The sequence below is a fragment of the Brassica rapa genome, chromosome A05 (assembly GCF_000309985.2).
Source record: "Brassica rapa cultivar Chiifu-401-42 chromosome A05, CAAS_Brap_v3.01, whole genome shotgun sequence".
NCBI classification, from domain to species: domain Eukaryota; kingdom Viridiplantae; phylum Streptophyta; class Magnoliopsida; order Brassicales; family Brassicaceae; genus Brassica; species Brassica rapa.
In genome coordinates, this window is record NC_024799.2 from 8859958 (window position 1) to 8876858 (window position 16901).

The 16901-nt window shown below is 34.3% G+C and overlaps 1 protein-coding gene across 2 annotated transcripts; it reads right to left on the reverse strand.

Moving 5' to 3' along the window:
* Positions 1–2834: 2834 nt before the first annotated feature.
* LOC103849500 lies at positions 2835–7709 on the reverse strand. 2 transcript variants are annotated; one of them, XM_033292846.1, is made up of 3 exons: positions 5881–7709; positions 3239–5663; positions 2835–3092 (listed from the first exon to the last, which is right to left on the reverse strand). In XM_033292846.1, exons 1-2 carry the CDS (start codon positions 6375–6377, stop codon positions 5498–5500), a joined length of 663 nt encoding a protein of 220 aa, XP_033148737.1. In that variant the 5' UTR covers positions 6378–7709; the 3' UTR covers positions 2835–3092; positions 3239–5497. The 2 variants fall into 2 exon arrangements, with proteins under 2 accessions (XP_033148737.1, XP_033148736.1); XM_033292845.1 differs by having other exon boundaries at positions 2835–3105.
* Between the last annotated feature and the right edge of the window lie 9192 nt (positions 7710–16901).

A 16901-nucleotide genomic window follows, 5' to 3' on the forward strand; every position in this document is an offset into this window, starting at 1 on the left:
AATTCAAGGTGAGGCCACTCATATCTATATAGAGTTGATTTATAGATTACTCTATTTGTTTCAAAATGTAATCAATTTTTAAAATCTGTAATATTTAAAAGTTATTACTTTAGAAAACTGTCATTTAATATATAAATCTAATCAATTACATAATAATTTACATAATTTAATTGACCACACAGTATCCAATAAATATAAAGTTACATTGAAATATATAAACAATTTATATAGTGAAACAAAAAAATACTTTTAAACCATTACATTATAAAACAAAGTGAATATTTGAATAGATCATCTCAACTTCGATCATTTACGTCGATCATGCCTTAGACCATCTCCAATGTATTCCTCTATTTTTTTCTAGAAAATAGAGGAATTTCATAATAGAGATGGATTTGTCTCCGATGTATTTTCTATTTTCAATCCAAAAAAGGAATATTTTTGATATATTATTTTCTAAGTTTACAAATAATATTTTTATTTGTGAAAGTTGAAAACCAGCCCAATTTATTTTAGTATTTTATAAAATTATGATATTATTTACATTAAATATTTCTTTACAAACTATTATGTAAATAAAAAATATAATTATATTTATATAAATAATATATTTCACTAAAAAATATTTCCGGTTATAATTGTTTAAGTAAAAATTTAAAGGATCATTTTGTATAAATAAATTGAGGAGGTGACATGGCAAAAATATAGTTTCTCATTGGCCGATTATTTTTGCCTACGTGGACACTCTATATTATACTATTAAAAGAGAAGTACAAAAATAAAATACTCCTTAATTTTTCAACTTATTTACAACGCATGCCACTGAAGTTATTAATTAACTTACCTTTTATGATTCTTTGTTTTTTTCTTTTTTAATTAATGTATTTCCAAAATCAAATTCTATCTAAAACTTTATGGCAACAATAATTAATAAACTTAAGTTTTTGTATTCCTTCTCTTTTTCTATTATTTTATATATGTGTGTTTGGAAATAATTAATTTGATATATAAATTTCATAATTAAATACATACATTATACGGTAACTATTTTAATAATTTGAAAATACATAATACATAGTATATACAACAATTTTACTATACATTATCATAAATTTTAATCCATAAATAATATATACGAAAAAATTATTATATATTATCATAAAATTTTAATCCATAAAAAAATAAAAATACATTTGTTCGGATATACATGTCATATTCTAAAAATATTGATCATACAATTGATGGTTTACATGATAAAATAAAATTACTCAATATAAAAAATAAAATTATTTTTCTTCGAAATGTCATATTAAACAATTATTTGAACGGGTAAATTATAAAATATATATTATAACTAATACAAATAAAAAATTTACTTATAAAAAATAAAAATAAACGCGCAGGCGCGCGGGTCAAGCTCTAGTCTAAGGATTATTTTGAATGTTAATATGTTAATCTAACTGTAAAGTTTGGGTTGAAACTGACGTTGTAATTTTTTTTTTGTTACTGTCAAGTTTAACTCACCGAATGGGTAGTTGATACTGAAAATAATATTCTAATAAATTGTCTGTAAGCTTTTGTAGTTAGCTATACTCTTTAACTAATTTTATTTTATACATATAATGGAATGTGATTTTGGCTCAGTCGGTAGAGTAGTGAAAACAGAATAAGCTTTTGTAGTTGGACTATTGGCGTGGCCTCTGATGTCTGCTAGAGTGATTGAATTGAAGTTTATGTTTTCCGAATCAGATGATCACCCTACAGAACTATCACGCTCTATTTATCATACCAAACTTTTCTAAGACCATCTCCAATGTATTTTGCAATTTTCACCTCTAAAATAGAGAAACTCTATAATAGAGATGGGATATACTCCAATGTATTCTCCTAAAATAGCAATCTCTAAATGTAGAGTAAAAAATAGAGGAATACTATTTCTTCCTCTATAAATAGAGAAAAAAATAGAGATCTCTATTATAAAGGAAGAAATAGAGGTGGGTTGGAGCAATTTCACCTCTAAATGCTATTATAGAGGTGAAAATAGCTATGGGTTGGAGATGCTCTAATATTTTAAGAATAATTTTATATAAAATTCGAGAGAAATAGTAAGATACATTAAAAAGTTACATTTAAACTGTTTCAGTGTATAGTGAAAATAAAATTACAATTGAGTTATACTACTATACATACATGCTATCTAAAAAAAACATTTCACAACTTGTGCTTATAGCTTTCACTCTAAATATGAAAAAGCATTTCATACAACAAAGTAATATTGTATTGCTGTTTTACAGCTCGAACATAAACATGTCGAATTGTAGTCATCCAATATAACCAATATCATAATTATATTTCCAATTCTATGACTGGTTCATTTCTAAAATAGGCAACAGCATGTGAAGACATCTTTCTGATTTGTATCTGATATTGTTAGACATGTTTGATCATCAAAATGGACCTCAATACCCGAAGATTTTTTTAAGCTTTGCTAGAACTATTTTGCAGCTTTAAAACTCCCAATACAATCGCTTCACTTGGTCTATGACTGAAGAACACATGACCATAGATGCTAAAACGATGGCAGAACTGAAGGGTCCTGGTCATCCATTCTCCATGCTCAGGGGCTGGAAAGTCCCTATGTAAGAAAGTCCCTTTCTTCTGACTCGAAGATCCAGAGAAAATTAGAAATCAATCTCTGCATTGGGGACAGCACCGCTTGTCCCAGGGAGGCTGTTGAGCGTTTTCCTTATGAGGGAGTGTCATGTTTTGGGCAGGACCATTGTCTTCAGCTCCAAGTACATTACATGCGTTAAGAGGAACAATTTTCTGGAACCTAAAATGAAGACATAAAATAGAAGCACATATAAGAACATTTCTTGAACAACAATAAAGCCATTCTTGGGAAGAAGATTGGTAGTAATATGATCTAATACAGTCATACAAATATAGTTGCAGGAGATGAGGAATAAAACCAGTTGCCAAGATTAACATGTGCAGAAGGAGAGCCTCCAAAAATCCATTGGTGAGACATTTCTCAATGTATCAGTTCTCATATGTGAGCTGCTGTTTCTCTGATCATGTGACGTAATAATCTGCACGAAACAACTGAATAGAATGCATCAGATATCAATACTTATAATTTGAGGGTTTTCCTTCCAAGAGAAGTCATTGTGAGGAGTAATGAAAAGCATTCTTCCTGATGACAAAAATTTAGAACATGTTATTATCAGAATCTTACATTTGTTGTGTATCATAATTTGATCAAAAGAGCAGCATGTCCTGGCTTTGTCACCACATCAACTGGCTCTCCTCATTGGTTCCATCCCCCATTGTTCACTGCTTATAGATAATAGATACACATACCACATCACCATTATCTTGAGAAGAACAAAGTAGAAGTTGTTGTTCAGTCTTAGCAGTTGTATTCATACCTAGATAGAATGTGCTCCATGAACACATTTGAAACAAACAAAAAACTCTCCTTTAATTCAAAGTAGAAGTTGTTGTTCAGTCTTAGCAGTTGTATTCATACCTAGATAGAATGTGCTCCATGAACACATTCGAAACAAACAAAAAACTCTCCTTTAATTAGTTTCAACCATATCACCAAAAGCGTCTAAAGATTGATTCTTCATCCTCAATCTCTACCGTCTACTACTAATCTCAGATCTTTCTCAGATAAAATCAAATCCACGCAGACACAATCTAGAGTCCTCAAACACAAAACCCAGAACAAACACTTCACCATCAACCCTATCAATGGTAGACAACACTGCTCTGTTTTCAAGGGGTTTCTTTAGACACATAAACTCATAAAACTAACCTTTATACGAATCTCAAATGAACCCAAAACAACAAAAGACTCATCCTTTTTACCTTCCGCTGGAGAAATAGTAAACCTTGACGGTGTTGGAGAAGACGATGACATCGACCTCACAGAGAAACGAAAGCTCGTTCGCCTTTTTTATCAACCTGTTACGTCTCTTGGAGAAAGTGACTTGACGACTGTTCACATTCTCAATCTTCTTTATCTCTATTTTTCCTCTCCCCATCTTCTCAATCAATTTGGGTTCAACAAAATAGAAAACAGGGGGAAAACAGAGAGAGGGAGACGGAGTAGTGAATGGACGAATCAAAGAGATTAAACACAAACTCTTTACTCAAACTGTTTCAGAAGGTAAAAGTAAACGGAAACGACATAGAACGGCGCACGAAGAGGGAAGACAACCCTCGTTTCTTCTCTGCGTAATTCCAATTTTTTTGACACATTATTAATCTGTTATTGATTGATGAGGGCATGACGTGTCATAAAGAAGTCTCCTGATTGGATGATTTAATTGTCCTACGTGGACACACTCTCTACTCCTCATATAACCCTTTTAGTATAGGTTAGATGTCTTATCAGTTTTTCCTCCATAAATTTAATATCATCTCCAATAATAAAAAAAATTTTACATGTAAAGGTAGCTAGCTAGTACCAACCACGTTAAACATAGATGTCATTGTTATATTGCTATATCCATCTGTTTCTGTATCTATTTTTCTCATTTTTGTCACAGCACTTTTCTAGTTGTTGGAATCAGCACTGTTCTTAAAAGGAGATCGCATGAACGAGTTGATTAGTTTTGGTGGAATCAAATGAAAAAAGAAGAGACAATTTCACATATATGTGCGAAAGACGATGACAATATGTTTTTTTTCTATTTTATATGTCATTGTTATATATTTATATATTATTAGTTTACTTTTTGTTATAAATATTATTTTTGTTTAGGAGTCACTGGCCACGTCATAGCCAGCTTATCATGAAGAAACGATTAGTTGATTAGTCTATAGAGAGAACTAAATTATTTCAAGGTGAAGGTTGATTTGTGTTCTCAGTTGTGTCCACCTTTCTCTTTTGCTTTCGTAGTCATTGTTGTTTTCTCTAGGATCCAGCCTCGGTTAGTTAATTTTGGTGTTGTTTTAGTCTCCCTTTCTTAAGGATTTGGTTCTGGGAAAACTTATGGTTTTCACCGGCAAATATCTCCGGAGTCATCCTTTTGTACTGCCGATTTGTATCTCACAAAGGTATTCCACCACTGTATCCCTCAAATGATGAATGAAACTTTTAGTGTGAAAAGAAAAGATAGGTTTAGCAAATGTTGCTAATGCATATTCGGATAGGGACCACAATTAAGTGTTGAGGTATGAATCGACGATTATATATATGCAAACATAAGGTTTGTGTTGAAGCATACGTGAAGCCTTAGGTTGACACAGTAGTTGAAACTAATTTTTGTCAGAAAAACTTGTTTTGAAGGTATGGGGTGTACACAATCTGGCTAACATTGAACCTGGTAAAATAAATAGTTCATTTATGTTTGCCTCCATAACACTTCATCTACTGAAGTTAGAGATCATGAAACAAGCAAGTGAAGATGACAGGTAAATTTTAATAATTTCCTTTTTAGCTACATTTATGAATTATGAAACTGACTAGGAGCATTGAGCATGATCACGCCAAGAGCCAAAAGTTCTTGTGGGTCTTGGTGTTTAGAACATACCCTCCATTTTGACCTTTCTTCTGCACACCAACACATGTGCATTTGCTATTCTCGATTAGATATTCCGCTGTGTCTACTCCTTTTGACCCTCTTAGAGACCCTCCAGGTCGCCTAGATCTGTCATAGAAAACCATTCTCATATAATTCTATGCTTAAAGAAATTCAGACTTGGAAACTTCAAAATGTTTTTTTTTTCTGTTTCTCTAAAACAAATATAAGTACAGTGGGTCATTTTCTCTTTAGTTTGGGGGCTCTTGTTTTACGTTTCGTAAATATTTCATGATTTATGATTCTTCTTAATTGGATTATCTCAAGAAAAAGAGAGAGAGCATACCCTAGAAGGGAGGATGAGATTGTCCTCCGCTGACCAATGATTATAACATCAACCCCAAGTTTCTCTCCGTGAAGAAGAATAGCTGCAGCTTTGATGCCTTCCATGGTTATACACTCGGTGTGCACAGGCACCTTTGGCTGAGCGACTTCACATATACGTCTCATCTGTTCAAGAAAATTTCCTTCTCCCTGACCAATTTCTGAGGCCAAAGATGAAGCCGAGTTTGCTGTGCTAGGATTAAAATTAGCAGCTCCTGGTGAAGACCCGCTGGTGTTTGAGGAGGAGCTGGAGCTTGGTAATCTCAAAAAACTGGAGAAAGCATTTTTCCATGAGCCACCATTGTTTTCAACATGGACGAGGATAAGCTCGTCTTGCTCAAGCACGGCATGTGAAAGAGCGTATTGAAGAGCAGCTGCGGATTCACGGGTTGGGTCGGCAATCACCATGATTCTTCGAGATTGTGGTGTTGAAGATGATCCTCTGCGACTGTCTTCCATGTCCTTTGCCTCTTCTACCTTTTTATTCTTTTTCCCTTGGCCTATAGCATCACCATTTTTTATGCCATTTTCACGATTTTTTCTTGTTGCAAATTGTTTCTTTTGGTCAAGAGAAATTTAGGGAACTCACGTTTTGTTTATCTCTGAAAAACAGTTAGGAAGGACTAAAGACAATGGTTTTTGTGTGTGTTTCTTTCTCAGGCTTGCTATGTTTAGAAATAGGTAAGAAAAAGAAAGAGAAAGAGAAAGAGAAAAAGAATGAGAAAAAGATAATTGTGGTTGTGGTTGTGATAGTTAGTGTTGCTATATTTGTGTACTACGTCACCTTTTCGTTGGTTAATTTTAGGCATTACCAACATCTAACACAAAAACACATCCAAATCTCCCAACTATTTCATTTTCCTTTATTGGTTTTGCCTTGTTTCTATACTAAAAATTCTCATGCGCCAAATTTCCAAATTGTGGGAACATCAAAATGGAAGCTAATGCATTTTCGGAAGAACTTGGTTTAAGAGAAAACTTGAAATTCATGAAAAAATCTGCCCTCCATTTGATAACATTTATGAAACTAGAAAGATTATGGCTCTGTAGAGCTTTATTGAAAGACTAATAGCTGATAAAGTTCTATTGAATGACTAATAAACTAAAGAGAGGAAGTCAATTAACTTGTCTGCAAGAGTCAAAAAACACAATTGTATTTAATTTAAAATGAGAAAGGGAGATGCTTCAACTGTGCAGACAAAGTTACAAAGCTAAACACATAACATCACTATCAGTACTTATTTATATGAAGCTACTTAGTAAGGAAAACCCTAAACACATGGGCTTAAAAAATTATACTGGGCTTGATGACTTTGCTTTGGACTTGTCTCTAGTACTCCCTCGCAAACTTGGAATCGGGTGAAAGCAAGAGGCCAAGTTTGAACCCCAAATGCATATGGCTTGGTGGAATGAGTGGTGGAAGCATGATCTCATGGAGCTATAGGTGTAATCTTCAATTCACCATGTATAAGAGATTGTTTGGTCATGAGTATCGCATGGCTTCACTTATAGGTTTCTCTTGAACTTGGAGAGCTTAGTCGATCTCACTCAGAGGTACATTGTGACCTTTCTTTCTCACAAAGAATCCTGGTTCTTTATGACCCATGTAACTCATCAAATTTGTCTGATAACAAAAGGGACTTTTCCACATCAACTTTGATCATATCCACTATCTATCTTCCATCCAATAACCAATTAGAATCTTCATAGACCTTCTGCTCTTCATTTTGGCATTCTGTCGAACAGTTTGTCTGCACTCATCATGTTCATAAAACCCAGAAGAAACTTTTTTCTAAAATGACCGTTAGCTAACCCAAACTAGGATAAGTCATCGCAGCTTCTTAATTGCAGACCAATACAGCGAACCAGCATTGTCCTATCACGCTATGACTACACGACATTGCTCTATGTTCTGTTATGTCTTAGAACAAAGAAATTACTTTGGATAAGTACACGCTATATTTTGTGCCCATGATCTCTGAATTTTTTTTGACTTGATGTTGCTTTCACCACTACTTCCCCTCCCCCCCCCCCCCCCTCTCCCCCCCCCCCCCCCCTTTTTCTGCGCTGAATCAGGGCAAATAAAGTCACCGCTTCACTTAATGTTGAGGACGTCTGGACGGGTCTCCGACACGTTACCACAACCCTGCTGACGTGAAGCTCTTGTGTGAGGTTTCTTCAGACCCACCTTGCTTGAAATGTTTTAAGCACAAAGGATGGAGCTTGTTTGATCTCTGACAATGATCTGGCTCCATCTGCTTGATGACTTCGAAAACCAGATGCTTTTAGCTTAGATAAAGTGAGCGACAGTTACAAGAAGACAAGAGTGACTCCCATGAACCGACTGAAGCTATGATACCATGATAATATTTTTGAAACTAGAAAGATTATGGCTTTTTTTTAACAACAAATGCCATATTAAAATTAAACGTCCAATAGGCTAAATCGGTTATAACCAGAGAGATACTCGACGGTAAACTGATAAGCTAACATAATTAAACCATAACGAAAGAGAGAGGTGGCTAAAGAGAGAAGTAACCCGCAGAAAATCTTCATTTGTATTCCTAAAGCCTGCATCCTAAAGAACACTAAGAAGTCGAAATCGACGTTGAAGTACCCAACCAATGGGTTTTGACTGCTGTTGATAACCGTCTCTGAAGACGTATGGATCTCCCGATGTTGCAGTAAGGTGCAGAGAGGCTTCTGGAGAAGGACTACACACAGTCGTCGACGATACAGTCTCTGAAAGATTGCAGTTGACAAAGTCGGGAGATGCTGAGTTTAGGTGACATTGCAGTGAGCTGTGGATAGGCTGTCGGAGTAGTACTACACATAGAGTCGTTGACGGTACAACCTTTGAGTTTAAATGAACGTATGGCTCGCGAAGCTTAGATGTGGGAGAGAGTGGGCTAAGGGGTAGGAGACCCCAAGACTTAAAACACATTTGCTTCTGAAATTAGGTCAAAGCCCAAAACATCAAGTAAAGCCCATACCTAACAAGGGATTAGGGTTTTGGTGGAACCGAAGTAATGGTCACCGATAATGTAACTCTCGTTGGAAGGATCTTTGTACATCGGACCTCCATGGACAGAGCGGCTTGTTGTGGCTGGTGAAGGGAGACGGTGAGCGAGCGAACATGATAGATCCTATGAGAGGAAAGTTGCCGGTTTGGACCTTCGACCATTGATGATGGAATGAGACGCAGTGGAGTGACTGTGAGGAAAGGCCAGGCGAGCGGACGACGGGTTGAGCTACACGAGGGGAGGAGAGACAGTCCAACACTCCGTACTGGTGATGTTGAGTGGAAGCATGGCAGGGTGGTTCTTTTGATACCAGCGCCTTCCGGAGGGGAGGGACCATCAGAAAGCTCATATATTCGTAGAGGAGAGTGAGTCGAATGTCTCGCTGGTTAAGCGTAGATCCGTAGGACCTCGATTTAACTTTCTCAATTTGGGATGGATAGTCGAAGGTACGCAGGTTGACGAAGCAAGAACTCGATGTTGGAGGGTCACGACGGTTGTAGGTGGTGATAAGCAGGGCTGAGGATTTGGAGCTTCTCTTCTCAGCAAGAAGCGCTCTCAGCGGATGAATATCGGAGTGAGTGGAGCAGAGAGCAGAGATGGCGACAGAGCACACTATGAAACACAAAACGATGTTGCAGAGTGAGTTGGAAGATAACGAAAGAGGAGGCTGAAGGGTCAGAGCTGGCGGCCAAAGGCACCTCCGGCGTCGAGGAGAGTGAGCTTTTGTATTTTCTCGATTATTGTGCATAGGAGCGTCTCAGCGTGTAAGCGGTTTGTTATAAGATGCAGAAAGATTATGCCTCTATAGAGCATTATTGAAAGACTAATAGTTCGTAGAGCTTTATTGAGTGACTAGTAAACTAAAGGGAGGAATAAGATTAACTTGGCTGAACGAACTAAAAGACAGGATTGTATTTCATCCAAAATGAGCAAAGAAGAGGCTGCAACTGTGCAGCCAAAGTTACAAAACTAAAGGTATAACATCAATACTTATAGGACGCTATTTGTAAGGGGAACCCTAAACACATGGGCTTAGGACATTATATTGGGCTTGATGACTTTGCTTTGGGCTTGTCTATAATACCATTATAGTACCACTTCAAAAAGTTAAAGCAAACTGAAATAGTTTCAACCATAACTATATAATGCTTTACATTAGTTTATGTGTCTATGACAGATGAAACGTCATTTCATGGGAAATCTCCACTGCGCTTGTTTCTCTCCCTCACAATCAGATCTGGGAAGCCAAGGGCACACCGCCGGTCACCCCTTTTTCGGTGTTCTTCTTCTCCTTCTTATGTATCTTATGTTCGCCCTCTCACTTCGTCTTTGGTTGGTATGCTCGTTGTTCTAGGTTTGTCTCAGACTCCTGTGAGTTTTCTTAGTGGTGGCTCTGTTTGGATAGCGTCGGTCTCCTCTGAGAGGGACGGCGATGCTGGTTTTGTGCGGTTCGAGCTGTTGGGTTTTGTTCATGAGTGATGACGGCTAGGGTTTCCGCTGGCCAGATCTTTGTTTCCGGGAGTGATATCAGGCGTATCTCACTAATCTATGACATCTAACTCAGGTTTGTAGTGGTCTTCACTCACTGCTTCTCGGATTGAAGGGTCTTGGCTCGGGTTTTTTGACGAAGTTTAAAGAGATATTTTGACGGCGCTGGTTGATGGCATTGTAAGGGTTGTCGTTTTCAGATTTCAATCGGGTCTTTATCATTTTGCTATATTCGGTCAGTTCCTTGGAGGTGTTGATGAGTTAGGCCACTGCATGCATCTCTCTATTTAGATCTACCAGTTGGTGTGGTATTAGTCATTGGTTTAAGGCTCTGGTAGGGAGTAGAGAGAATGGGTCTCAGTCTTATCAACTTTGATCATCATTCCTCATTGGCAGCGTGTTTAGGTCTCATGTCATTGGAGTTTTTGCGGTAGGTATTTATTGACCTATTTGGGCTTTATGAGATGCTGGATGGAAGCATCTCCTCTTTGTGAATTCTCATTGGTGTGGTGAGCGTAGTCATCATCCTCTGAAGAAATAAGAGCTTTAGTAACTGGCCAAGACAGAGGAGATCTCTAGGTAGTAGGTATGGTTGGTGGGGAAAAAAATTGAACAATTGTCTTGATCTGAATCATGTGGTGGATTTCCTCGGGGGATTATGCTCAGACCGGTCTGACTTCTCATTTTGGATTTATGGTTAAATGGGTGTAACGGTCCCAGTTAGATAAGTGAGAGGTGGCAATATTTTTTTTTCATCTCCCAAACGACGGAAAGGTTGTTTTCCTGCTTTTTCCATGCCGCCGGTGGGAGCTTCCTACTTGATAATTTGAAGCTTCGTGGTTGGGTTCTATTTTCGGTTTCTTGGAGCTCGTCTGGAGGAAGTTGTAGGAGCCGTAAGATTTGAGGGTGGCCCGAACATCGGTAGCTCGTGGCAACTAGCTAGTAGTCGGTGCTTATAAGGTTCTGGTTTATAGGTCTGTCCATGTTACGATGTGGTCACGTTGCTTTAAGTCTGCTACCTAGTTGTTTAATTTTCTATAGTTTTGTTGTGGTGTTTTCCTTTTTCTGCTACGGTTACTGTTTATATTTTTGTACTTTTTCCGTTACTAGTTAGGCTTTGTCATTTCTGTCAAAACTGAAAATGGTAATAAATTTTAACATGTTTACCGAAAAAAAGTTCATTTCATGATGCATCATAATGTCTTAAAGCCTAAACTTTGACTCAACCAGTAATGCAGTCTGGTTAATTATAAAAACGTATGGTTCTTTTCCTGCTTGCTTCGCAGCTTGGAGAGCTCATGGTGGTAACTGTCCTTGAGGAATCACACCTAAAAAAACTATAAGTAATGTTGGTGAGATTAATAAAATAAATTTTTAAAATCATAGTTAAATTAATTTAAAATAAATATATTAATTGTATAATTAGAGGAATTTAATTGGGTTGACACTAATATTATTACTAAGTGGACAACATGCCTAAAGTTATTTTAAGGGGACTGTAGATAAGTTTTTTTTTAAATTTAAAATCAGCGAAATTCTGTATTTATTTTATTATCTATTTAATTTAAATTCTTGTTCTACTTTTACTGTTTAGATCGGTTTATGCAGTACAGTTCATTAGGATCCAAGAACACCGAATCAGTTTGATTCAGTTTAGTTACTTTGATGTTTAAAATGTTAATATTTTAAAAAATTCTATCAAATTTTTTTTTAGTTTGTAAGGTAAATATATTGTGAAGGAAAAAAAGATATGAAAAACTTAGTAAATCTATCATAATAAGACACACATATGTGCGGGCATAAATTCCACTAGGAAATATACATATATATATATATTATAAAACTAAGACTGGTACGCGTTACGTGCGGGATTTGATGTATTGGTTTTTATGAAAAAAGTAACTTTGTGTAAATTTTCATTATGTTCAGTTGGTTGTGGGGGTGATTATCTTAAGCGATTAGTATTGTCTACACCAAATTACAATTATATAATAAAAATGACATGAGAGCATTCTCAGTATTGTTGTTAATTTGTTTCAGAGTTGCAAAATTTTATATTGTTATAATACTCATAACACTTCTCTACAGTTAAACCTTGAGCATTATAAGTTAAATCAGACAAAATCGATCAAAAGATAATGAGATTAAGTTTTCAAATACCACTGTATTTGTTTTTAATGAGGGTATTTAATATAGTGGAGAATTAGGTTTTGATTTAGAGGAATTTCCTGTCAAAGATATTATATAGTTATTTTTAGACAATGTGAGTAATTGCTATTATTAACAACTGTTGTTGTTGTTTTTTGGTATTTATGTTATATTTGAGGGTTTTTATTTTGCTTTATATAATGGTACCATTATATGGGTTATTATGGTTACTGAATGCATTGTTACATAACTAATTACCATGAATAGTTGACTAAAGATTAATAATTTTTTTTTGCCTTTCTTTGTTTCTCTTGTTTGATGTTTTTGGTTATATTTGTTTATATGTTCTGTAATTAATTGTACTCATATGTTTATTAATAAGGAAAAAAAGTATCAAATTTATTATTTTAAATGGACAAACTGAGCGTAACGTTTATTCAGATTTAAACACATAATAAATATTCATTCTCGGTTCTAACATAAATTTTTGATTTCGAATAAACATATGTTTGTTCAAATATAACTTAAAAGACCTTCAAATTCCATTTGCTAAGTAATACCCTGTCTAATTTTAAAATGTTATTACGTCTACTGCAAGCCTCTGCTCCGTTCCATATGTCATAAATCTTTCTAAGGAGTGTTACTAAAGTTAATAAATTGTGTTTCTTGTACTTAAACTATCAAATAATGAAGATGATTGATTAAAATCTGAAAATGAACACATCTAGAACAGGAAAACAGAGTCTTTATTTGTAGTATTTGACATGATCTTCATACCAGTGTGTATTATATGGGATTATTAACTTGAGTGGTAGTTGCTGACAAAAAAAAACTTGAGTGATCGCATATGATGATCTAGATATTGATTTTTTTCCTGTTTAAAGTGGTTTATATTTATTTTTAGACTTCGTTAAGTTACCATTATTAAACAGTAAACTAGATTTTGACCCGCGCTTAGAAAGCGCGGGGTTGTTGTATTATATTATAATACAAAGTTTTATTATATCGAAAAACATAATTTTTAACAGCTATCTAATCTACAAATTAGTTTATTTGAAATTTTATATGTACACTTTTACGTAAGTTTCTTTTCGACATGAGAATTATATCCGGATCAAAAAAACAAACCGAACCGACCCAAAATTATGGGTTTAGTTCAGGTCCAGAGAAGATAACCTATTGGGTTTATTTTGACCTGCAGGTCTTTGTTTGAGTCCGGGTCCTACCCTAGACCCAATCATAAATATGTGTTTATTAGGTATATTTGGATATTCCGAATATGTTTCCGGTATTATGGATATTGTTTTTAAGTTTTTGGTTTACGATTAGAGTTTTGATTTCAGGTAAATTTTTCAAATTAAAAAAAAATTGGGTATTTGGATAAAATTTTGGGTATTTTTCAGTTCATCGTGTCAGATTTTGAATAAGATTTTAAATTTTTAGGTATTTGAATTTATTTTGGTATTTGTTTGGAGTTTCAAATACTTTTCGTGTTTCGGATATTTTTCAGATTTTTCATACATTTCAAATTCTTTTAGGATCTATATCAACCATGTTTTTGTACAATAACGTTAAATACTCGAACAGATGTGGACTCATTATGTCCATATCAGATCCAACAACCTTTTGATATAGATTTTTAACGTTATTGTACAAAACATGGTTGATGAAATATTTTTCTGAGTAAAAGTATCATAAGAAATAATATTAAGATTTGTTAAAAATATTTAAAATATTGTATGTTTAGAATGATTAATGTATTATTAGAAAAATAATAAATAGTTATACATAACTCCAACAACTTTTTTATATTAGATTTTTTAAAACTCTTTCCTTTTTAATAGTATTGATTCGTTTTAAGTGAAAAGTATATAAAAGTATAATATCTAAACAAATAATTTTCAAAACCTTGAATAATCAATACTGATATTGTGAAGTCAGGTTAGCTTTAATAGAACCAATGAATTTCTTCATTTTTGTGAAGGTAGCATGAATATTCAGAAAAATCATTTTTAAATATGAAAATCTTATCAAACTATAGACGGTTGAAAGTTTAGTATATGATATGATATTTTAGTGGGAAAGTTTATATATGATATGATTACTTTATTATAAACGAATGAGAAAGTTAGAATGTACACATATATGTTATGTAATTTATTTTGCTTTAAATCATATATTATATGATAAAAGTGATAATATAAAATATTAGTTTCAATGCGTTTACGATTAAAAATCAAAATGATAAATATAGTAATATTAATGATTATGATTTAGGAGTGAGATTTAAATAAATAAAAGAATTGACTAAATTATTGTTAGAGAAATATATGGTAACATATTGTTAGTATAAATTTAAGTTAAGACCAAAAATAATCAGTTAAATGAAATGGTCCAAACAACTTTTATAAGTAGATTTTTTTAGACTCCTTCCCTTTTAATAGTATTGATGTGGCTAGTGGGCCACACTAAACAATAATGGTTGACTTTTTTTGTCTCCATATCATATTCTATGGTGATTAGTTAGTATGATATTGTCCACTATAGATCTAATTGGCAAAGCACGCATGAATTTAGTTTTGAGCTCATTTTCAAAAGGCTTTGTACTATTCAGAGTTGAACACTTTTTATATACCAAATATTATTTGTCTAAACTTTGAATGTGAAACTTGAGTCAACATCGATATCACAATTTCTTCTCTACCGGTGGATTTTTCAACCTTCTACCAAAATCAGACAGCTATCTTCTACAATCGTATTTTACCAACGGAACACGCTGGTTAACTCCACTTTTTCCGTTGAGAAGACTTTCGATACAAGACTACCAAATTTACCTTGAGACTACCTTCTACATCAAAACCTCCAAAATTCTTATAGAAGTGGAGTGTTGTTTTCTATAGACTTTGATATCACTTGTTAGGCTTTTTCTAACCTCACGTTCAACTCTTTATGGCGATCAGTGATCACTAAACATGATCTACTTTGAGTCCAATTGACAAATTTCGCATAAATTTGGTTTTTGAGATTATCCAAAAAATTCATACGAATTAGAATCATATATTTCTACATAGTAGATATTATTTGTCTAAACTTCTAATATGGAACGTAGATTGAAATTACAAAAACAGACCCACCAATCGGTTAACTTGCACCACACAGTAACTAAGGGGACGACTGGTTTTCCCGCTACCACCCGCAAACGTAGCTTTTGCGGCCGATAGCGATTGTCAGCGATTTGCAACAATCACTCAAATCGCTCTAAACCGCTTCAAACCGCTCTGAATCTCATAAATTCAAAAGCTGGCGCCAGCTAGCGTTTGCGGTTGCGGGAGGGTAAAAAAAATTTCTTTTTAAAAAAACAATATATATACAAAGGTAAAAATATTTAATAAAAAATTTAAAATTGAAATTATGAAAATATTAAAATATATCTATTATATTTTAATTAATATTATAAAATTTTAATAAAAAAAATTTCAATAAATTTGCAAAAATTAAGATTATAACTTTCTAAATATAAATTTTATATTTATTACAATTTTATGATTTTTGATATTTTTATAATTATATTAAATGTAAATATTGTTAATTTATTATTTGACTGTTACCGCATTAGGTAATTAACCAGTCATAAGTCACCCGCAAACGCACCAATTTTTAGCCGCAATACCAATCGTACAAATCTCTTAAAACCACTAGAAACTGCAATCGCCTGCATCCACAAACTCCCGCAATCACAACCGCAACCAATGCGTTTGGACCAGTCAGGCCCTAAATCACTTGATCAAAACGCTAGAATATGGTGAACCTGATTGTACGATTCCTATTCATTATGGTGTTATAAAAAAAGGTATGAACTCATATTTATATTTTATGCTTTATTAAAATAAGAAAATATATATATACAGTTGCCGTCCGTCAACTTGTAGTGTCATTTTCAAGTAGACTTCCATTACCGGTTTCTCGCTCGCCTACCAGATTGGCTATAGTTGACTTAGGCAAAACCCCTGTTCAGAAACTCGGTAGGCCCAACGCGTGCGGTTGGATAGGAGCCTAGCGCCGAATCAATAAATCGAATAGTGTACGTGGATTAATCGGCGAGGAGTTTTAGGTTAAATATATTATTTATGTAATATTTCAGCAGGAATGGTCCATAGTCTAGTGGTTACTGGCTTCCTATATTCTTCTCAGCACCCGGGTTCGAGTTGCTTAGGAAGCATTTTTGTCATTTTTTCAAATTTTAGATAAATTAATAGGAAAATGACAAAAACAACCTTGTCTTCAACGTAGACCTGTGCTTTCTCTCCCAAAGTTACAGCCGCCA